The following is a 24219-nucleotide window of genomic DNA, read 5'->3' as shown; positions in this document are numbered from 1 at the left end:
TCCTTTAGAGTGTCATAGTATTTTTCCTTCGCTCCATATGCATTAATCAAACACATTTATATGGATTATGTTTCTAAGAAAATTATTTCATTCATAAAACGTATCGAGTTGTCTGTCGACAACAAGTGAAAGAGCTTAAGAGTGATCATGACATCGAATTCAAGGATTTCACTTTAGAATCATTTTGTGATGATAAAGGTATCATACAAAACAGGAACTAAAAATAAAGCAACAAAACCCTGTTCAGCATATATCCAACAAAAACCAAATATCATAAACTGATCCTTTCTCCATTGAATCCCAATTACAATTGGTCAACATTATTACCAACATTACATTTCGTTTAACAAGGAAACATTATTTATGCTAAAACGGCATTGCAGATACTATGGTTTTGTAAGGATTAATTTCTACAGAATTTGCATAAGTTTTGGTTTAGAGCTTAGAAGTTATGCTTTTGGGGTCATCAAAAGTAATCATCACCTTCCCTATTACTTTTCTGTCCTTAATATCCGAAAATGCAAGATTCGCCTGCAACAAGTTTTTCATGTTAATTGATTGAGAAAACCAAAGTTTATTCTAGTATATTAGACATTTGAGCAATAACCAAAATTGAACTCTTGTTTGTCACCTCTTGGAGTTTGTATGAATTAGAAATGTAGATGGTAATTAAGCCTCTTGCCAACCAAGATAGCAGCTCCTTTAAAGAGTCTTCAAGTACACTTGAATGATGCATCTTATAGCTCCCCCAATAGAGTCCATGAATTGTCCAATTCTGAAAGAAAAATATAATACAAAAGTTCATGTTGTGGGTCTTTCATTTAATACAAAAAAGATTATGAAAGTTGTTTACCTTAACAAGAGCAATATTAGCAGGAATAACAGGGACCTCGCCACTTGCAAACCCTATCACCAAAATTTGTGCTCCCCAATTCAACAACTTCATGCTTTCTTTCATAAGCTTGCCTCCAACAGGATCATACACAACATCAACCCCTTTAAGCTTTTTAGTTTTCAAGAACGACTTTACACTTTCAATAACACCTCCTTTGCTCAAGTCAACAACATGATCCACACCCATTGACTTCAAGAACTCTACTTTCTCAGTTCCTCTGAGATTTCAAACAAAAGCATTTTCACAATTGATGTAAAACTAAAAGCAGTATAGAGAATTACACACCTAGCAACAGCAATGACAATGGCACCACAAACTTTTCCTATTTGAACAGCTGCAAGACCAACACCTCCGGCTGCACCAAGAACTAGCAACACCTGCAAATCATTGAATAATTTTCGAGTTTTCACACATGTAAATCAAATGCTTAGTATGATCAATGGTAACATAAATCAAAAGAGAAAATGTTTTTTTTTTTTTGAAGAAATTGACGATATAAGCTGATAGTGAATGAATACCTGACCAGACTTGAGATTGGCCCTATGAACCAATGCCACATGAGATGTTCCGTACGCAACTGGAAGAGCGCCGGCAGCCACCAGATCACATCCATCAGGAACTCCAAACCTTCAATTGAGGGAAATGTTTAGTGAAAAATTCAGCGCATAATCAAGCTTCGTATCCAGAAAAATGAAACGATTACTCACAAATCCTTCTCTTCGGCAACGATAAATTGGGCGAAAGAACCGACACCAGCGAAGGAACAAACAGGATCGCCGACTTTGAACTTGGTGACTTTAGGACCGATGGATTCGACAACACCGGAGTAATCGGATCCAGGAACGAAAGGCAAGGCGAATTTTTCTTGATACTTACCGAGGACTTGAAGGTAGTTGGCATAATTCAAGCTGGTGGACTTGATTCGAACTCTGATTGAAGTTGGAGAAGTGAGTTTGGGAATAGGGTGAGATGTTGAGACAGTGAGAGCGGTGTTTTCCGATGAATCCGGTTGGGTTGTTGGGTCACCGAGCTTCCTGCATAACAAAGCTTCCATTTCTTTCGATATAGTCAAAAGGAAACCACAGGGCGTTAGGATGAGGAGATGGAGGAGAAAAATGAAAATGTAAATTTAAATATGATTCTTGTTATATAATTTACACTAGATTATAACCCGTGTTAAACGCGGGAAACGTATAAAAAAAACATATAAATGTCTACAAATTTTACATAATAATTATTAAAAAAAAGTTATGGTTATCGGTATTCTTAAAATGTGTAGATGATACATTGAAATCGATAAATATCTATAATCATTGAAGAACATCTTTGTACACAACATTTTTTTTGTTTTATTAGTTGAACGATATTCTTCGTCGTCACATATAAATACCTTCAAAATCATAGATAATTACATTAGTGTAATTTGAAGAACGATTGATGGGTAAAATATTAGGGACACAAAAACATTGAGAGTAGAATGCCTAAACGTTTAGAACAAACTTCAAGATTTTGACCCGTAACAGCCACCTGTTCAAAGCCATTTTAACACCACCAAGGACTGCAAATTATACAAAAATTTTGTATATTCCAGTAGTTTATACTTTTAGCTTTTCAGAAAGTACTTTTAAAAGTCCAAACGATTTTTCTACAATTTTATATGATTTTTACAAAACAGTCTATCCGTACAGCTAATTTCCGACCAGGCAATGAAAAAGGCGATTTTCACCTAAATTGGAGGCAACAACAGGTCTTGGAAAAATTCATGGACAAACAAAACTCAAAATGAAAACTTTGAGAGTTTACGGATCACTGATACGAGTTCTGATGATTTTTCTACATTTTTTTTCAAAAAAGGGACATAATGGGAAATTTTCAGAATTTCCCAGTAATGCATTGTAAGGACTTTTTGACCACTTAACCTATTAAGTCATAACCAAAAACACCCATAAAGATAAAAATTGAGTTCTTAACAGTAGAAACTTGTCAAGAAACATTAATAGCAATTTTATCCTCACACCAAGGTTCAAATTAGTAATCAACAAAGAAAACAAGGTGTCCAAAACATGGAGTAATACATGAACATGAACTAAGAATTCTTAAGGGTGTTCATAACCACGTTTTGACAGCAATAAACCATCAAAATACACCCAATAGAATTAGAATTAAACATATGAACTTTCAAAGGTTTCTTGGAAGAAGAAGATGAGATTGTAATCATCAATTAGGAAGGAAATTAACAACAACAATCTTCAATTGACCAAGAGTTTGATATATGAACACAAGGAAAGAGATTAGAAGAGAATTTTTTTTTACCACAATTAAGCCAAGAATCGCAGCCGTCTTCCCTCTAGGATCGATCAAGCAGATCCTTCTCTCTTCTTCCTCCTTGCTCGTCTCGACTTTTCTTCCCCTCCAAGCCGCTCACGTTTGTTTTTTCCAATGTTTTAAAACCCGGGTTGACCCGGCCGGTTCAACCGGTCGGACCGTGACCCGGGGTAGAAGGCGGGTCAATTGAGACCGGTTTTTTGTAAAAATACGAACCGGATCGAACCGGCCGGGTTTCCTCTAAACCGCGGTTCAACCGCTTATGTCGAACCGGTTAAAACCGGATTGACCCGTTTTAATAGGGTTTGGATAGTTGAAAACAAGTAGCGAAGACCAAAACAACGAGCCGTTTGCGGTTTCATCAATGTTTTTCAATGTTTTTAAATATTTAAACTTTGTGGACATTAAATTATTGGTTTTATATGTTTATGCATTATGCATGAAAGTAAAAATATATAAAAATAGAGAAAGACCATAAATCGGGTTGACCCGGCGGTTCAACCGGTTGAACCGGTTGACCTGTGAACCGGTCATCATACTGGGTCAACCAAAAACCCGGGTTTTAAAACATTGGTTTTTTCTTTTCTTCTTGGCCTTCAACCGACGACGCACACAATGAAGGAAGTAGTGATCGGTTTTTTTTTTTTCTTATTATTATTATATATTCACGTGAGTGGATGGACACAAGGATAAGGATCGATCCTTCACCTTGGGGTTACTCCAAATTTTTGCCAGTCCCCTTAATTCTTAGTATTGTACCCCATTTACACTAACACTAACCCTAGTATTCTTGACAAATTAGATTTCTGTAAATGACATCTTAGCCCTCAACTCATAATAAACCCTAAAATTAATTATTTTTATCCTAATAATTCCATAAATCAAATTAATTTGCACATTTTTTGTGATAATTTTTTTTTGATATTAAATAATACTATTTTTAGTTAATTTATTCTCTTTTAACCTCATAAAACTAAAATATTTTGCATAAATAGTTCTTTGAGTAACGAAACAACTAACGTCGTTTATTATAGGATTTTTGGGTCGTTATATATATATATATATATATATATATATATATATATATATATATATATATATATATATATATATATATATATATATATATATATATATATATATACAGAGAGAGAGAGGCATATTGGTAAGTTTTGTTATTTTATATGAGAAAAATAATAATTATAATGTGAGAATACTATCTAAAAAAATAATTCCTTGAAATATTTTTGGAGGGAAAAAATCGAGATCATTAAAAATTTTTATATAAGGCAAATACAAATTTAGAATGAGTGAAGTTATGGATGAAATTATTGACGAAAATTATTTTGGAGGGAATTTTATTTTGTAAGGTATAATACTATGACAATATTCGAAATATGTATATTTATTGTGTAAATTTATAAATTTTATAATTACTATATAAAGATAAAAACAAAATAGGTTGGTATGTTATATAATAAAAAATTAATCATATTATTTTAATGTTAATGTTGCTTATAAAATCGAAATATATATGTATCTCTCTCTCTCTCTCTATATATATATATATATATATCGGTAAGTTTTATTACTTTATATGAGGAAAATAATAATTATAATGAGAGAACATTATCTAAAAATAAATGCATTAAATATTTTTAGAGAGAAAAAAATCACGATCATTAAAAAAATCATATATGGAAAATACAAATTCAAATTAGGTAGAATTATGAATGAAATTAATGACGATTAAATAGGTAGGTTACTATTGAATCCGATTTTGGAAAGTTTAAATTTGATAAAGGAAACTGAGTTATTAAAATAATATATTTTATGGATATAAGGGAAATACAAATTTAAATTTGATAAAGGAATCGCATCTACTCTAATAAATGAAAATAATTTTACCAAATGTCACACTCTCATTCATTTGGTCATATGTTATTTTGTGGTTATTTTCAATTAAAATTTTTCCACATGGCATTTTGTGGTTTTTTCCATTTAATTAAACTTCATATAACATTTAAATATAATAATTGCAATAAATATAATAATAAATGCATATCAATTTTAATAATTAACTTTCCTTCTAATTTCAACATTTTTAAATTAAAACTTCATTAGTTTCCTTTGTTTATTTACCTAAATTATTTGTTCAAATTTAAAAGAGAAAAAATTTTAATTTTAATAATTCAATATTTTTTTTATTTTTCTTATAAATTCAAACTTTTTCAAAATTCAAATGTTTAGAATTGTCATATTTAATTTATTTTCTTTTAAATGAACCCATGTAATACATGGGTCTTATACCTAGTTACATCATAATATATGTTTGATTGTTTATCTTGATCATAGATAGATAATCCTTATATATATATATATATATATATATATATATATATATATATATATATATATATATATATATATATATATATATATATATATATATTCATTCATAGTCCAAATCTATCTTAAAATCAATTTGGTGTACTTAGCTTGCATGATCATTGAGGTTAATGTTCATAAATTGACATACACTAATTAGTCTGATCATGATAACTAATAACTTTTAATTTGATAACCAACATAAATAATCCATTGCTTGAAATTAACTATAGGAAATGGGGGATTCGAAGCTAAACGAAAATATCTTTTAAATCTTGATCAAAACTCGTTTTCTAGTTCTTTGCTTTAGTTTAAAGTGTTTTTAGTAGATTACTTTAAGTAAATTTTTCTAAACCTGAAAAATAGTTCGACTATTAGTATTATTTTCTTAACTAGAATTCAGTTCCATGTGTACGACTCTTAGTTACTCTACTCTACTATTGCATGACTAAGTACACTGCCTATTGTCTTTTAGCTGAGTGGAATAAATGGGATATAAATTTTAAAGCTTTGTTTTATAACATGATCATAAGACGACATCATTAACACTGAAAGGAAAGTAGTTTTGAGTGCTAAAAAGATTCAAGATATCTATATTTTGATATGTTCACGGGAAACAAAGAAATGAAGATCTGTTTTCTTTCAAAGACTCGATCTATTTTGAAATGGTTACGACATAAGCGTCTGTCTCATCTAAACTTTAAGACAACCTCAAAGTTGTCAAATGATGAGCTTGTTAGAGGAATTCTAAAAATAAAGTTTGTTATAAACAAAGTTTGTTAATCTTGTGAAAATGAAAGCAACACAAAACCTCTTTTAGATTAAAAAAAAATGTTCTTCCATCAACTCTCATCTCCCCCAACATCACGTGGACCAATTCATGTTCAAAACCCAAAGCCTTGTAGGAAAAAAGATACTCATCGGTTATAGTTGATGAATTCCCAAGTTTTACTTACATGAGTTATGTTTCTAAGAAAAAAGAGGACACATCTGATGAAATTATTTCATTCATAAAACATATTGAGTTGTCTCTAGACAACAAGTGAAGCATCTTAGGAGTGATCATGACACCGAATTCAAGAATTTCACATTAGAATCTTTTTGTGTTGATAAAGATATCATACAAAATTTATCAGCTATGAGAACCCCAAAACAGGAACTAAAAATAAAGCAACAAAACCTTGTTCAGCATATATCCAACAAAAACCAATTATCATAAACTGATCCTTTCTCCATGAATCCTAATACAATCAGTCAACATTATTACTAACATTACATTTCATTTAACAAGGAAACATTATTTATGCTAAAACAGCATTGCAGATACTATGGTTTTGTAAGGGCTACTTTCTACAGAATTTGCATAAGTTTTGGTCCAGAGCTTAGTGGTTATGCTTTTGGGGTCATTAAAAGTAATCATCACCTTCCCAATTACTTTTCTGTCCTTAATATCCGAAAATTTAAGGTTCGCCTGCAACAAGTTTTTCATGTTAATTTCAATGTTTCTCTATGGTAAAACCAAAGTTAAGTCATATGGATGGTCTTAATTAGAACCAAAAGTCATGTTATTCAAGTATATTCGTGAAGGGTATATTAGGCATTTGAGCAATAATCAAAATTGAACGCTTGTTACCTCTTGGAGTTTGTATGAATTACAAATGTAAATTAGCCTCTTGCCAACCAAGATAGCAGCTCCTTTAAAGAGTCTTCAAGTACACTTGGATGATGTACCTTATAGCTCCCCCAATAGAGTCCATGAATTGTCCAATTCTGAAAGAAAAAATAATACAAAAGTTCATTTTGTGGGTCTTTCATTTAATACCAAAAAGTTAATAAAGTTGTTTACCTTAACAAGAGCAATATTAGCAGGAATAACAGGGACTTCACCACTTGCAAACCCTATTACCAAAATTTGTGCTCCCCAATTCAACAACTTCATGCTTTCTTTCATAAGCTTGCCTCCAACAGGATCATACACAACATCAACCCCTTTAAGCTTTTTGGTTTTCAAGAACGACTTTACACTTTCAATAACACCTCCTTTACTCAAGTCAACAACATGATCCACACCCATTGACTTCAAGAACTCCACTTTCTCAGTTCCTTTGAGATTTCAAACAAAAGCATTTTCACAATCGATGTAAAACTAAAAGCAGTATAGCGAATTACACACCTAGCAACAGTAATGGCAATGGCACCATAGACTTTTCCTATTTGAACAGCTGAAAGACCAACACCCCCAGCTGCACCTGCAAATCATTGAAAAAATTTCGAGTTTTCACATGATTATTTGTAAATCAGATGCTTAGTATGATCAATGGTAACATAAATCAAAAGAGAAAATGTTTTTTTTTGAAGAAATTGACAATATAAACTGATAGTGAATGATTACCTGACCAGACTTGAGATTGGCCCTATGAACCAATGCCACATGAGATGTTCCCTATGCAACTAGAAGTGCGCCGATAGCCACCAGATCACATCCATCAGGAACTCCAACCTTCAATTGAGAGAAATGTTTAGTGAAAAATTCAGCGCATAATCAAGCTTCGTATCCAGAAAAATGAAACGATTACTCACAAATCCTTCTCTTCGGCAATGATAAATTGGGCGAAAGAACCGACACCGGCAAAGGAACAAACAGGATCGCCGACTTTGAACTTGGTGACTTTAGGACCGATGGATTCGACAATACCGGAGTAATCGGATCCAGGTTCGAAAGGCAAGGCGAATTTTTCTTGATACTTATTGAGGACCTGAAGGTGGTTGGCATAATTCAAGCCGGTGGACTTGATTCGAACTCTGATTGAAGTTGGAGAAGTGAGTTTAGGAATAGGGTGAGATGTTGAGACAGTGAGAGCGTTGTTTTCCGATGAATCCGGTTGGGTTGTTGGGTCACCGAGCTTCCTGCATAACGAAGCTTCCATTTCTTTCGATATAGTCAAAAGGAAACCACAGGGCATCAGGATGAGGAGATGGAGGAGAAAAATGATAATGTAAGTTTATCGAGTCGGAATGAAAGAAAAATAAAAATAAAAAATTTTGTTTTCCTTTTTTGATCAATTTGAAATTGGTGGATGAATTTTTTCTTAAAAAATGCAAGAACATGTTTTTCTCTATTAATCTTTTTTAGTCATATTTTTTTTACTTCTTTAAAACAACTGGATTCATGTGCTTGCAAAGTTGATTTGAAATATGATTATCGTTATATAATTTACACTAGATTATAATCCGTGTTAAACGCGAGAAACATATAAAAAACATACAAATGTCTACAGATATTACATAATAATTATTAAAAAAAAAGTTATGGTTATTGATATTGTTAAAATGTATAGATGATACATTGAAATCGATAAATATTTATAATCATTAAGAACATCTTTGTACACAACATTTTCTTGTTTTATTAGTTGAACGATATTCTTCATCACATATAAATACATTCAAAATCATAGATAATTACATTAGTTAATTTGAAGAACGATTGACGGGTAAAATATTAGGGACAAAACTTTTAGCTTTTTTTTTTCTTCAAGAAGATGAATTGTCACCTGAATTCATCACTTTGTTTTAGTGTTAATATTTCTTATATATATATATATATATATATATATATATATATATATATATATATATATATACACACTAATGGCGTACCCGCACGATGCTGCAGCGCTAGATAGTTTTCATGCAGCGAAAATGAGATTGTTCGTTTCAGCCTTTCGTCGGATTGTTTTCAGTTGGATAGTTACGTTTGTTGAATAGTTTCTAGTTAGGTACGTACATGCAGGGGTATAATAGTTTCATATCTGGTGTTATCTATTGTTCTGGCTTTTATTTTACCATTATTTTTTGGGGTTCATAAAATGATTATGAAAAAAACATATCGATACATCTTCTGTTTTTTTGAAAAGGACGATGAATTTGCTTTCTCCTAACTATATTGTGTTAGAAATAAAATTATATTGCATTTTGGGTTAAATATAAGTGTACATTATTTTTTTATGAATGATAAAATCATTTCATGATTACGTTTAGTTTCATTTCCATGATTAGTTTCATTTCCATTTTCATGATTTGGTTCCACTCCTTTTCTTTTGATCCGGACTACAAAAAATAACTTTGGATTGACTCCAAGTGTTTGGTATCCATTGTTAAATCTGACTCAGTTTAAACTTCTAACTTCTAACTCAGTTATTAACTATCAAACGAACCCTTAACGTTTAAGTCTATATTTTTTTTTGTTCATATGGAGATTGAAAGGTTACATTCATATTACTATTAAGAGTAAATTACATGCTTGGTGCATGAAGGGTTCCCTTTAACGTCAATGGAATAAGGGGCCCAAAAATGTTATAAAAGTGTAGTTTTATGGACCATCAATGATGAAATTAATCTTGTTGGCTAAATGTGTTAATTTGAGCAAACCAGAGGGACCAAACATGTAATACACAAATGTGTAGTTTTCAGGACCTTCAATCATGAAATTAATCTTACGGGCTAAATAAGTTAATTTCAGCAAACCAAAGGGACCAAACATGTAATAAACATATGGTATTTATGTATCTGATGCATTTGCAACTATAATTTCGTAGCAATTAAATCAAAATAATTATTGTGTCTTTTTTATGTTAATGTTGATACTTGTATTTATAAAAGTGAAAACTTAAAAATACAACTGATTTAGTAAACTAAATCAATTTCATTTAGTTGTTATTTTTGATGTATGACTGGAAATAAAAATAAAATATTATATAAAACAACCATGTAATACCCCGGTTTAACATGAGTGAAAACAAATACCAAAGCTAGAAACATTTGTTACAATGATCCATCAACAACCTCAAACCATCAGCAACTCTGTATAATGTCCTCATTTCCAAAACTTGTTCAAGGGCCAAATTGTCTTATTTATGGCAAATTTACATCACTATCTAAATGATCGAGGAAGGCAAAAGAGCATTAAATGTGCATTATCATCCTTAGAAAAAGATGATAATATGAGTTTCCATTAAAATCACATTCTTCAAAGTTTTTTTTTCTTTAATCAACAATACTATCTAAAATCCGGTTATCAATATAGGGATAATGACTTGAAAGGGTAACGAACTTTCGACTTTTGTCACATTTAGTCACTAAATTTTTTTCGTTATCCATTTGCCATTGAACTATTGAAACTGTTCACATTTTACCCTTATGACCGGCTGTTGCCGGTCATAAGGGTAAAATGTGAACAGTTTCAATAGTTCAATGACAAATAGATAACGAAAAAAATTTTAGTAACTAAATATGAACAAAATCGAAAGTTCGTTTCTCTCCAAAAAGTTAAATGACTAAATGTGAACAAACTTCTTCTTGTATTATGTTTTAGCAATTTATTTATTTTTGTTAAATTGTAGCAATATTTGTTGATGAAGAAATCTATGAAATAAAAAAAAATATATGAAAAAAAAATAAAAAAAAACCCATAAAATATATTTAAAAAAACAAAAAACCAAAACCGAAATACAAAACCAATGGTTTGATATTTTCCAAAATAAAAATCAAAATTTCCAATCTGATTTTGGTTTTACAAAAAAATGAACCATTCTCACTGATGTGAATTATGACCATTGGTTTGGCATGCGAAATTTGTGACATCCCATGAATATGTAGTTACAACTGATGGGTTTTGAGCATTCTAACACTTCCTAAGTGTACATGCAACCCTAATAACCTTGGATCTATGTTTGTCTAATTATCATGCAAAGTTGAATTCCAAGGTTATATTCCTATCTAGCATACACGGGGAACAATTTTAACTTAAAGTATAGATAGAATAACTTACCTTGTTGTTGTTTGTGTTCCTTGAAACCTTGTGAGCCTAGCACCCCAAGTGTGATGCCTCAAATGCTTCACACAACACCAAATGCTCTTGGAAGAACTTATGAGAGAACACACACTTCTCAAAATAGGCCAAGCCCTCTTGTTTCTTAGTGTAGCCGATTTTAGGTGGAGAACATGTTTCTTATATAGTGTTGACACATCTAGGGTTACACCCTAATGTGTCATGACTCTTCATTTCCATGACCCATAGGTTTGTAACTCCCATGGAGCATCCTATGGGTGGAACCCAACTTGATAGTCCATGGAGCCTTTTAGCCCACTATACAAGATATGGATGATTTATATAATCAACCCATATATTTAATTAGTTATCTTTTGATCACATACTTAATTATAAATTAATTCTTGATCAAACTAATCAAATAATATTATTAATATATTAGAACTTATAATATATTAATAATCTCCAAGTGTTATTTCTCTCATTTAGTCTATCCAATTGCATGATGCCATGCAACCCAAATGGACCATGTCGGGTCGGGTCAAGTACATACCAGAAATAGTTATGGACTTAGACACCTTATCCAACAGTCTCCCACTTGGATAAGTCTAATAACTATTACTGCAAGTATGACTTCAGGAACCGATCGGCAATCGTAGCTCTTTACAAGGTTTCTCGAAACTGAGAAGATGATGGTACGCCATTTAAGATAAGTGATCATATAATCCTCTGTTCTAGATATCAGTCGGACAAATACACGGAACAATGTCTTACTTATTGTCCAACAGTTTTTTCCCGATTTCCGATTTGTTTGACAAAGAACTTCATTGAACACATCAATTTAGTTCTGATCGGGCCCGGTACATAGGTCAAAACAAAATCATCGAGGGGCCCAGATATCAGCTTCTAATCCAAGAAGGAACAGATAAACTTCGACTCATATGTTTGTTCTACTACTCATTGAATTACACACAAGAGCGCGATTTATAACATCGAGTTACCAATGCATTTTTCGTACAATCAATGCATAACCAACTTGTAAGTAACAAATCATATCTCTGGGTTTAAAGACTTATATGATATTACCGTCTCATGATCACTCGAGATAGAATTCCATGAAGTGATTCCAGTGAGCGTGGGTTGAGTCCAATGCTCAGAATTTTTGAGCACTCATGATTGCTGTAGCCTTGTCCAAGACCTCTACAACCAAACATGACAATCTTGATTCATATCTACTTCCGACATATGACCAACTGTGGAGGTTTGAATAATATGTTATACCAAACAAAAATTATTCTGGAAGTCAAAACATGCAAAAGAAATATAGTAAACAATCGACAAGAGATAGTAACACTTTACTCATAAATAAAACACCTTTTATTCATCATCAAATGTCAATTACACTTTACAAATTTCGAGGTTATCTAACTACTAAATCTAATATCATCCTTCAGCCCTATGCTCCGAGCATGCTGGAGATGCTTAACCCGAGTCAGTCCCTTCGTGAGGGGATCTGCTGGATTCTCATCTGATGATACCCTCTTTGCCACGAGGAGTCCTTTTTCGATCCGATGTCTGATGAAATGGTATTTTCTGTCGATGTGTCTGGATCTCCCGTGATCCCTTGGTTCCTTGGCTAAGGCAACAGCACTTTCACTATCAAAGAAAATTTCCATTGGCTCTTTAATAGCTGATACAACTCCAAGGTCTCCAATGAAGTTCCTCAGCCATAACGCCTCCTTTGCCGCCTCGCTAGCTGCAATATACTCTGATTCACAAGTAGAATCTGCCACTGTCTCTTGCTTGGAACTCTTCCAAGAAATTGCTCCTCCATTTAGGGTAAAGACCCAGCCCGACTGAGAGCGGAAGTTATCCCTATCAGTCTGGAAGCTAGCATCACTATACCCTACAACTCTCAACTCATCACTCCCACCGAGGGTAAGGACCCAGTCCTTAGTCCTTCGTAGGTACTTGAGAATATTCTTTACCGCAGTCCAATGTGCCTTGCCAGGGTTCCCTGAAACCTGCAAACCATGCTCAGGGCAAAAGCTACATCAGGTCGAGTACACGTCATAGCATACATGATCGATCCTACAGCCGAAGCATAAGGTACTCGACTCATTTGTGCTATCTCAGCCTCAGTGCTAGGGCTTTGTGTCTTACTCAGTTTGACGTTACTCTGGATGGGCAACTCTCCTTTCTTGGAGTCTTGCATTCTGAATCTCTTCAGCACCTTATCCAAGTAGGTACTTTGACTAAGTCCAATTAGTCTTTTACTCCGATCTCTCAAGATCCTTATCCCTAAAATATAGGCAGCTTCACCAAGGTCCTTCATAGCGAAACACTTTCCAAGCCAGGACTTTACTTCCTGCAGGGTTGGAATGTCGTTTCCTATGAGTAGTATGTCATCCACATACAATACCAAAAAGCTAACTATACTCCCACTAGCCTTGACATACACACAAGATTCATCTTCACTCCTAGAAAAGCCAAATTCCTTGACCTTTTCATCAAAGCAAAGATTCCATCTGCGAGGTGCTTGCTTTAATCCATAAATGGACTTCTCAAGCTTACACACTCTATTAGGGTACTCGTTGCTGACAAAACCCTCTGGCTGACTCATGTAAACATCTTCAGCCAACTTTCCATTAAGGAAAGCGGTTTTGACATCCATTTGCCAAATTTCATAGTCATGAAATGCGGCTATGGCTAACAGAACCCGAATAGACTTAATCTTGGCTACCGGAGAAAAGGTCTCATCATAATCCACTCCAGGAATTTGAGAGAAGCCCTTTGCAACCAGTCTAGCCTTATAAGTGTGTACTTTACCATCCATGTCGGTCTTCTTCTTGAAGACCCATTTGCACCCTACAGTCTTTCGACCTGGTACATTCTCAACCAAGTTCCAAACTTGATTGTCATACATGGATTGTATCTCGCTATCCATAGCCTCTTTCCATTTAGCAGACTCGGGGCCTGCCATGGCTTCCTCGTAGCTGTTAGGGTCATCTTGACTTACTAGTGTTCCATCACTAATAAGTGTCTCACCTTCTGCAGTAATATGGAAACCATAGTAATGCTCAGGTGCACTCCTAACTCTCGTGGAACGCCTCAGAGGTACAGATTCGTCAATTGGCTCAACAGGAGTTTCCTCCTCAAGTTGAGGGCTAGAGTTTGAAGTTCCTTCACCACTTGACTCTTGAATTTCTTCAAGATCAATTTGCCTCCCACTGTCTCCTTGGCTTATAAACTCTCTTTCTCGAAAGACTCCTCTTCTTGCTACAAAGACCACATTGTCACTAGGTCTGTAGAAGAGGTAACCAAAGGATTGTTGTGGGTAGCCGATGAAAATACACCTCTCGCTTCGGGGTTCGAGCTTATCATGAGTCTCGCGTCTCACGAAAGCCTCGCAACCCCAAATCTTGATGTGGTCTAGTTTAGGTACTTTACCAGTCCACATCTCGTGAGGAGTTTTGGCAACTTTCTTTGTAGGGACTAGATTAAGGATATGGGCGGCAGTCTCTAAGGCATACCCCATAATGAGATTGGTAGCGAAGCTCGACTCATCATGGAACGAACCATGTCCAACAAGGTTCGATTACGCCTCTCAGCCACACCATTCAACTGCGGTGTCCTGGGAGGTGTCAATTGTGAGACAATCTCACATTCCCTTAGATAGTCGAGGAACTCTGAACTAAGATACTCACCACCCCGATCGGATCGAAGCATCTTAATGTTCCTGCCCAATTGATTCTCGACTTCCTGTTTAAATTCCTTAAACTTCTCGAAAGTCTCTGACTTATGCTTGATTAAGTAGACATATCCATATCTACTGTAATCATCAGTAAAAGTCAAATAATAACGATTAGCATCCCTTGTGGCATGTTTGAATGGTCCACACACATCCGCGTGTATAAGGTCCAACAAGCCTTCACCCCTTTCACACGAGCCTGTGAAGGGTGACTTTGTCATTTTTCCAAGTAAGCACGATTCGCAACTATCATTTGACTTTAGGTCAAACGACTCCAAGACTCCATCTTTTTGGAGTTGGCCTATGCGTTTCTTGCTTATATGTCCAAGACGACAATGCCATAATGATGCTTTATCCAATTTATTATTATTAGTAGAATCAATACACAAAACATTATTTCCTAAGTTATCTACAACAGACACAGCTTCATACACACCATCACAAGGTAATGCTTTAAAATAAAGAACATTATTAAAGAAAGCATCAATAGAACCAACTTCATTATTAAACGAAAAGGTAAACCCTTGTTTGTACAAAGCATGAAAGGAAATAATATTTCTTGCCATTCCTGGCGAGTAACAACACTTATTCAAATCTAAACTAAACCCACTACTTAGCGATAAAGTATAAACTCCAATCTTGGTGACAGGTGAAGCTTTCCTATTCCCCATGATCAAGTTTATTCTTCCTTGCTCCACATTCTCACTTCTTCTTAGTCCCTGCAAGTCACAACAAATATGAATACCACAACCGGTATCAATGACCCAAGATTTAGAATGGGGTGAGTTATTAGAAATGATAGTGTAAATACCTTCATGGTTGGGTTTGACTTTCCCATCCTTCACATCCTGCTGGTACTTTGGGCAGTTTCGCTTCCAATGAGCTTTTTCATGGCAATAGAAGCATTCAGCCTCTTTTGGGTCAGAAGAAGGAGTAATGAAACCTTTCTTGGTTCCACTTGAAGAAGAGCCATCAAGGGTCCGAGCCTTGGTACCCTCGAAGATCTCTTTCTCTTCCTCCCTCGACTTTGCCCGATTGCCAAAACCGGAGTTGAGTTTGGAGTAGGAGTGATAGCAACCGACTTCCCCTTAAGACCTGTTTCTGCGGTCTTGAGAAGTCCCTGAAGTTTGCTGAGGGTGACCTCTTCCTTGTTCATGTGATATGTCATGCGGAATTGATCATAGCACGATGGTAAGGAGTGCAAAATGATATCTATTGCAAGCTCCTCAGGGAAGTTCACATTAAGCTTCAGCAAACGATCCACATACCTTTGCATTTTCTGCATGTGGCTCGTGACGGAATCTTCGTCCTTCATCATGGTTGTTATCATGGAGTAGATGATTTCATACCTCTCTTGTCGTGCACTTTGATGGTATCTTTCCATCAAATCTTGGTGCATTTCATAAGGGTAGAAATCCTCATAGGACTTTTGGAGTTCTGCTGTCATTGTGGCCAACATGATGCAAGCCACCTTGGTTGCATCTCTTTCATGAGTATGAAAGTCAGCGATCTCCTGGGGAGTTGCAGTGGACTCATCAATTTCCTTAAGCTCCTTGTCAAGGACATATTCTTTGTCCTCGTAGCGGGTAATCATCCTGATGTTTCTGATCCATTCATTGAAGTTGGATCCATCAAAGGTGACTTTCCCACACAAACTCATAAGAGTAAAGGAGCCATTAGGATTCGAGCCAGAAGCATTATTTGAAGACATCTGAAAGAGAAGAACAAGTTTAGTATAGATTTAAGAGAGTCCTTAATAAAACACCCAAATGTAATATTAAGGCTAGGATCCAATCACAATATAATATAACTTAGAAGAGGTATGCCGTAATCTAAGCTATACTATATTTGAAAGGTAGGTGAATGACGATTCACCAATTTCCACCACGAAAACCGAAATATTAGATATTAGGTTTTATTGGGTTTTTAGAAATTCCTAGATTCTTTGAGATTCAATGAACTTTTCAAAGGCATGTTTCAATCTCGAGAGTGCCCTCCAAGTTTTGTGACTGGGATACCGAGGATCACAAAACGAGGTGTGAAGTAACCATGCAAATCACCTGGTACCCTTAAAGTTTATCACTCAATCGATGTGCCGGTAAACCACACACGCTCCACCGATACTATAATAAACCTTAAGTCACCCTTTACCTACCTTGTTAAGTCCAAGTTAGTGTGCCGGTTAACCACACACGCTCCACCAACGACTTAGACAAAGTGTAAAGTGTAATTTCATGGATTAGCACCTTATTCACATTTTCCTAAAGTAACTAAGATTGGGAATTTAATAAAACATTTTAGTTACTTTATAATATTCATCATACTTTGAATGAGAGTTTATAAGTCCTTGTCTTACCCGTTCGGCTAACGACCCTCCACCAGTCAAGCAAGCGGTGGGTGAGAGTAGACACCCATTAAGTCACCATTTTATAGGCAACAACCTTATACCCACCTTATAGACCGGCTTCGTGAATGAGGCGTACTAGCGGTAAGACGACTTTATTCTTATATATATATATATATATATATATATATATATATATATATATATATATATATATATATATATAATTATTAAATCATCATAATATAAGTATAAGGGTTGAATTTTAACTTTTAAAATTCTAGGGGTTGGAACTTAAAGTTTTAACTTAACTTTTCTTGTTCCAAAACTTGAGGGCAAGTTTTGTAACTTTCAAAACTTTTCATTTCTTGTAACTTATGAGTTTAATAGAGTAATAAAATGAAGACTCTTCATTTTTCTAACTCTTGTGTTTGTTTTAATGGTTTTAATTCAAGTGTGTCTCTTGGTTTCCATAACTTGAGGACAAGTTATGGACTCCATTAAAACACATTATGATCAAGAATTAATCTACCACATAGGTTACAAATAATTCATATGATCATCTAAAACATCATAAGAACAAGAACATGAATATGAACACAATCAAAAATTACATTTAAAACTTTGTAATTTTGATAACTAGTTGTTGTAAATGAATTAGCAAAGACATTACACCACCAAAAACAAGTTTTCAATTACCAAAACAGTTTAGGGTAATGTTTCTAATTCATTCCCAGCAACTAAATCGAAATTCTGCAATCAGTCGACCCTACTCGCCGAGTGCATGAACTCACTTGCCGAGTTGGTTGAAGATACTCATGAACTCGACGAGTCCCCCCTATAGACTCGACAAGTCCACTCGCAGACAGCAAGATTTTCGACTTTTTTCAACTTTTAAGCACAAATAAGAGCAAACAAGCCTAGTCTCTGATACCACTGATGGGTTTTGAGCATTCTAACACTTCCTAAGTGTACATGCAACCCTAATAACCTTGGATCTATGTTTGTCTAATTATCATGCAAAGTTGAATTCCAAGGTTATATTCCTATCTAGCATACATGGGGAACAATTTTAACTTAAAGTATAGATAGAATAACTTACCTTGTTGTTGTTTGTGTTCCTTGAAACCTTGTGAGCCTAGCACCCCAAGTGTGATGCCTCAAATGCTTCACACAACACCAAATGCTCTTGGAAGAACTTATGAGAGAACACACACTTCTCGAAATCGGCCAAGCCCTCTTGTTTCTTAGTGTAGCCGATTTTAGGTGGAGAACATGTTTCTTATATAGTGTTGACACATCTAGGGTTACACCCTAATGTGTCATGACTCTTCATTTCCATGACCCATGGGTTTGTAACTCCCATGGAGCATCCATGGAGCATCCTATGGGTGGAACCCAACTTGATAGTCCATGGAGCCTTTTAGCCCACTATACAAGATATGGATGATTTACATAATCAACCCATATATTTAATTAGTTATCTTTTGATCACATAATTAATTCTAAATTAATTCTTGATCAAACTAATCAAATAATATTATTAATATATTAGAACTTATAATATATTAATAATCTCCAAGTGTTATTTCTCTCATTTAGTCTATCCAATTGCATGATGCCATGCAACCCAAATGGACCATGCCGGGTCGGGTCAAGTACATACCGGAAATAGTTATGGACTTAGACACCTTATCCAACAACAACATCGTCTGAACTCGTAATTCATAGTAAGGGGTTAGAGTATCATCGCATTAATACGTAGTTACAACATCGCCTGAAATCGTAATTCATCACCTACAGGTTATGGGCCTGCTGGTGTTTCCACTGGGTTGTCTAGAATAGTCTGTGGTCGCCATCTATATTCTGGTAGATGACTACATCGCCACATTGTTGGTTAAGGTTATGGTATCCCCTTTCATCCTACATCACATATTCATCATCATCTATATACCTAATTATCATCACCTTTCTATCATCACATATCTCTCATCATTTTATTTAATCACACACCAACTATTTCATCTACCCATGTTTCATCCGCAACATATTTGCAGATATAAAATAAATATATCGTTTAAATCTTTTAAAACATGTATAAAATCGTTCATCCAGCATAGATAGCAAGTATTCAAATAATATGCACACATAGCACGTAATTTATATAAATTACTTAATATCTATGTGTAAGATGAAAGTAACTATATCTAGCATAAAAATCCCATAAATGCTTCCTAACTTCGAACCCCAAGGTTTACTCTACGAAAGCTTCATATTCTTGGCTCTCTGAACCTAGAAGGGTCCAGATCTATCACACCAAAAAGCTCAAGATAACTCTTCCTCTCACTCTACACACTCAAGCTCGCTAGGGTTCTCACTTATGGGAAAGGTAGTCGCAATTGAAGGCCATAAGTGCCTATACATATGGCTCGGGCCCAAAGATTTAGGGTTTCTGCCAACAGCGCAGACTCGTCGATTCGCCTCACCGACTTGTTGAGTCCATTCATTAATCCGAGTCATCAGTTGCGACCTTACTCGACGAGTTGAGGTGTCAACTCGTCGAGTCTCTCTTCTTAACTCAAAAGAAAAATACTTAAATTATGATACCTGGAAATCTGGATGTTGCATTTTGTTTTTTTATTTCATAGATTTCTTCATCAACAAATGTTGCTACAATTAAACAAAAATAAATAATTTTGCTAAAACATAATACAATAGGAAGTTTGTTCACATTTAGTCATTGAACTTTTTAGAGGGAAACGAACTTTCGATTTTGTTCACATTTAGTCACTAAACTTTTTTTCGCTATCTATTTGTCACTAAACTATTGAAACTGTTCACATTTTACCCTTATGACCGGTAACAGCCGGTCATAAGGGTAAAATGTGAACATTTTCAATAGTTCAATGGCAAATAGATAACGAAAAAAAGTTTAGTGACTAAATGTGATAAAAATCGAAAGTTCGTTACCCTTTCAAGTCATTATCCCATAGATATAATAATTAAATTACAATTTATAGGTAATGTTTTAAATATTTTTGATAGTTCAGACTTCAGCTAACTATTCAATTTTTTCTTTTTGTTTTTTTTTTAATTTATACGATATTTAATGTCAATATATTGTATTTTATTTAGAATACAAATCAACAAAAAAAATTATTTTTACTCGGTTTATTTTGAAGTTTTAAGCTACTACAATATTACCTATATTATATTAGCTATTTTAAGTGACAACTACATTTTAGATATGAAAACAAACAGATAAAAATTATATTAACAAAATAAGTTATTTTGTACAAATTCAACACATACAACAAAAATAAATTGATACAGTTACTATTAAATACATTGCACGATATGAAAATTCAGAAACAAAGATGTATTAACTACAATATTACCTATATTTTATATTACTACAATATTATCTTTGTTTCGAGCAAGTGGCTTCCCATGTCGTCCCATTGTTTATATCTTGCTATTCAACAAATGGAGACGTATATTCCTGTTCTTTACAAATGCTAAAAACAGAACCAAAAATATCTTATTTCAAGCTACTCATCTCAAAGCAGACATTATAGAAAACAAACAAAGAGCTTACTTACAATGGTTATATACAATCACCTCATCGTATACCTCGTCAATGAAAATAGAAATTAAACAAAAAACCCTTTGTAAGATCCTCATAAACAAATAAACACGAACAACCACATAACTTGATAAGCTCAGGGCCCTCAACTCTGTTTGATTGTTGAGCTTTTTTCAGTGTGATATTTTGTTTTCTGACAATAAATGAAACAAATAACTCATACATTGTAACCTTCAAACTAAAACTTACATATGAAAAAATCTTCATCGATCTCACCCCTGCTTTCTTTTCTCCAGCAGAAAATCATCAATACCCACATATATTCAAGATCTACTAGCAATTTCACAAAACAAATCAAATTATTTCATAAATACGACAGAAAATTGGACTAATGATGAAGAACATGAACCTGGATGATGATCGCTATATAGACAGAGTAGGGGGTAGATGTAGGTGGCCATGATTTTCATAATTAGTCTTTTCTGATGGTCCGCAGTGGAAAATGTTCAGCAAGTTCGACTGTGGCTAGTTTAAAGCGAAAAAGAAGAAGAGTGGCGTTAGGCCAGACATTCGTGGTAACAGATTTGAGCTTTCTTCACTCGATGTATGGTCAAGTTTTTGTGACGAAGTATCTGAGCATTCTTCTTCACGGACATGAGTATTCTTTTGATACATCTATGTTAGGGTTTCAAATAAAGAGAGAGAGAGAGAGAGAGAGAGAGAGAGGTGAGAGGGAGAGAGGAAATGAAACTATAGTGATAGACGTAGGTGACCATAAGAGGCATGTGCGATTCTGTGAAGGTGGTGCGATGGTGGTGACGACATCGGAATTTGGTGTTGTATGAGTAGAAAAGGAGGGATAAAGGGGAAGAAGGATGAGAAGCGATGATGGTGGTGGTGATAGGGAGGTTGGTGGATAGCTTTAGGATTCGAGGGAAGACGAAAAGGAGTGATTTTTTTTTGTTTTGAATTTTGAAAATGGAGAAAGTCCGAGGGAAGATAGGTATGGAAGGTCACGGCCAAAAAATACCGATTTGTTTATGCTTTGTTTCATAAATCTGAGTAATCGTTTAAAGAAAATGGTTGCGGAATTTGTTCCCAAAATAAAATATGATAAAATAAAATTTATCAAAACATTTCTTAAAGATACTGTACTTTTTATTAATTATAAAACATCGGGATGTCATGTTCCGATACAGACCAAAAGCATAAACAATATAAAATAGACCTTACAACAGTTATTTATAACTACTGATCTATAATCCAAAATCTATCGTCAAGTCCACCAACTTATACCCTTGTGCCATTACCTGTAATGCAAACAAAACTGAGTGGGTTAGGCTTGGGAGCCTGGTGACCATATAGGGTTTTCAACCCACAATAATACATTTATTATATTCAATTATCAAACAATCAACCCAAATACCCATCCCCATTATCCTCTTTATTTCTTAAGGTTTTACTCTAAGAATCAACTATCCTTTATCAATTCGTTCATAAGGATTTAGCTAAGGAATCGGCACGAAGTCCATTGCTGCCAAAGTTTATCTATCAAGTACTAAATCCATAGCTATCAGGCGCTAACTCCATAGTCACCAAGTTTTATACAATAGGCGCTAACTCCATAGTCACCAAGGCGCTAACTCCATAGTCACCACGGTTTATACAATAGGCACGAAGTCACATCGTCACCAAGTTTTATCAATAGGCACTAAGTCACATAGTCGCTAGGGTTTACTCAATAGGCACGAAGTCACATCGTCACCAAGGTTTATCAAATAGGCACGAAGTCGCATCGTCACCAAAGCTTACTCAATAGGCACGAAGTCGCATCGTCACCAAGGCTTTACTCAATAGGCACTACGTCTCATAGTTGTCCCTATTTCATCTACTCATGTTCTACCTGACACATTTGTAAATATAAAATGCATATACAGTTTAAATCATTTAACAACCGTATAAAAACATCAATTCCAAGCCAATCTCAAATAAACAAATAATGTATACAACACATAGCACGTATTTCATAGCTAATACTTTATATTTATGTGTTAGAAGAAAGTAACCACACACTCACTTGATTAGACTATGCTCGGACAGCACTACGGCTCTTCAAGTAGAACTATTCGGTGAAACCGGGATTTCTTCACACACCGGGTTTCTCGCGAACAGAGTTTCGGCTCGGAAAGTTTTTTCTTCTCAGGATCTTCGGGCTTCGGGACTTGCTTCGGGTCTCGGGGTTGATACCGGGGATTTGGGGGTATTTCTTTGCACGTAAATCAATGCAATACAGGTGAGATATGAGAGAATGAGCAACTAAACTCGACTGGCCCTTCAAATCTATTTATAGGGCAAAATTTGCCCTTGCCACATCTTAGCACCTTTTTCCACGTCGTGGGCTTGGTTGTCACTGCATGCGTCATCGCAAGTTGCGTTTGGGGGACTCCACGAGGTGTCAGAAGACTTGCCATGTCGTGGCACTGCTTGCCACATCGTGGTATCTGACAGTTTTGGGGTTTTGCGCCCCGAACTTCAGAAATTCATAACTTTCGCATACAAACTCCGTTTTCGACGTACTTTATATCGATGCGTAGGTGAGATTATGATCTACAACTCTCGTTTAGACTCCGTTGGCTAATTTTGACTTTATTTTTAATATATTATAAATATATTACTTATATATTATTTTTAGTAGACCGGAACAGGAAAACTCCGTTATAAATTCATAACTTCTTCATCCGACGTCCGTTTTCGCCTATCTTTTTATCGTTTCACTACTATTAACAAGATCTTTGATTCTCGTTTAGATTGTTTCGGCTAAAAACCGCTCGATCTAAAAAAATCGTGTATTCGGGCTGCATACTGCTAAGTCGAAACTTCAGAAAATCATAACTTCCTCATACGAAGTCAGATTTGGGCGTTTTTTTATGCATGCTCTCAGTTTAACGAAAGTTAACGAAATCTTCAAATTTCGTTTAGATTACTAAGGCTAGATATTTTTCTATCTTAAATTCGTATTTTACGTCATTCGGCGTCGTGCCGGTTCTGTTGCGAAACTTCGACAGGTCATAACTTTTTAGTTATAACTCGGATTTCGGCG

The 24219-nt window shown here is 34.8% G+C and overlaps 2 protein-coding genes and 1 pseudogene across 4 annotated transcripts; all 3 read right to left on the bottom strand.

The window, feature by feature from the left end:
- Window positions 1-251: 251 nt before the first annotated feature.
- On the bottom strand, window positions 252-3320 carry LOC145009185 (uncharacterized). Of its 2 annotated transcripts, XM_078967866.1 has the most exons (7): window positions 3209-3320; window positions 1603-1951; window positions 1414-1522; window positions 1181-1272; window positions 854-1112; window positions 632-775; window positions 252-531 (listed from the first exon to the last, which is right to left on the bottom strand). In XM_078967866.1, exons 2-7 carry the CDS (start codon window positions 1947-1949, stop codon window positions 436-438), a joined length of 1047 nt encoding a protein of 348 aa, XP_078823992.1. In that variant the 5' UTR covers window positions 1950-1951; window positions 3209-3320; the 3' UTR covers window positions 252-435. The 2 variants fall into 2 exon arrangements, with proteins under 2 accessions (XP_078823992.1, XP_078823991.1); XM_078967865.1 differs by lacking the exon at window positions 3209-3320 and having other exon boundaries at window positions 1603-2023.
- A 3481-nt stretch (window positions 3321-6801) lies between these two features.
- LOC145009187 (uncharacterized) lies at window positions 6802-8613 on the bottom strand (annotated as a pseudogene). Its single transcript, XR_013663765.1, has 6 exons — window positions 8189-8613; window positions 8001-8108; window positions 7782-7857; window positions 7455-7711; window positions 7242-7378; window positions 6802-7079 (listed from the first exon to the last, which is right to left on the bottom strand). The product of XR_013663765.1 is annotated as an uncharacterized LOC145009187 (transcript).
- On the bottom strand, window positions 8185-8535 carry LOC145009394 (uncharacterized). Its single transcript, XM_078968101.1, has one exon. It carries the CDS (start codon window positions 8533-8535, stop codon window positions 8185-8187), a length of 351 nt encoding a protein of 116 aa, XP_078824227.1.
- Window positions 8614-24219: the final 15606 nt, after the last annotated feature.

Source organism: Lactuca saligna, chromosome 8, assembly GCF_052625555.1.
Source record: "Lactuca saligna cultivar CGN05327 chromosome 8, ASM5262555v1, whole genome shotgun sequence".
NCBI classification, from domain to species: domain Eukaryota; kingdom Viridiplantae; phylum Streptophyta; class Magnoliopsida; order Asterales; family Asteraceae; genus Lactuca; species Lactuca saligna.
The sequence above is the reverse complement of the archived record's forward strand: the minus strand, read 5'-3'. Positions and strand labels throughout refer to the sequence as shown.

What these genes read in the sequence shown, in the direction of transcription:
- LOC145009394 (XM_078968101.1), bottom strand. Translation starts at nt 8,535, where the DNA reads ATGGAAGCTTCGTTATGCAGGAAGCTCGGTGACCCAACAACCCAACCG.
- LOC145009185 (XM_078967866.1), bottom strand. Translation starts at nt 1,949, where the DNA reads ATGGAAGCTTTGTTATGCAGGAAGCTCGGTGACCCAACAACCCAACCG. An exon ending in ATTGTCATTGCTGTTGCTAG is followed by an intron (nt 1,113 to 1,180) that starts GTGTGTAATTCT and finishes TTGAAATCTCAG; the next exon opens with AGGAACTGAGAAAGTAGAGT. An exon ending in ATTCATACAAACTCCAAGAG is followed by an intron (nt 532 to 631) that starts GTGACAAACAAG and finishes AACTTGTTGCAG; the next exon opens with GCGAATCTTGCATTTTCGGA.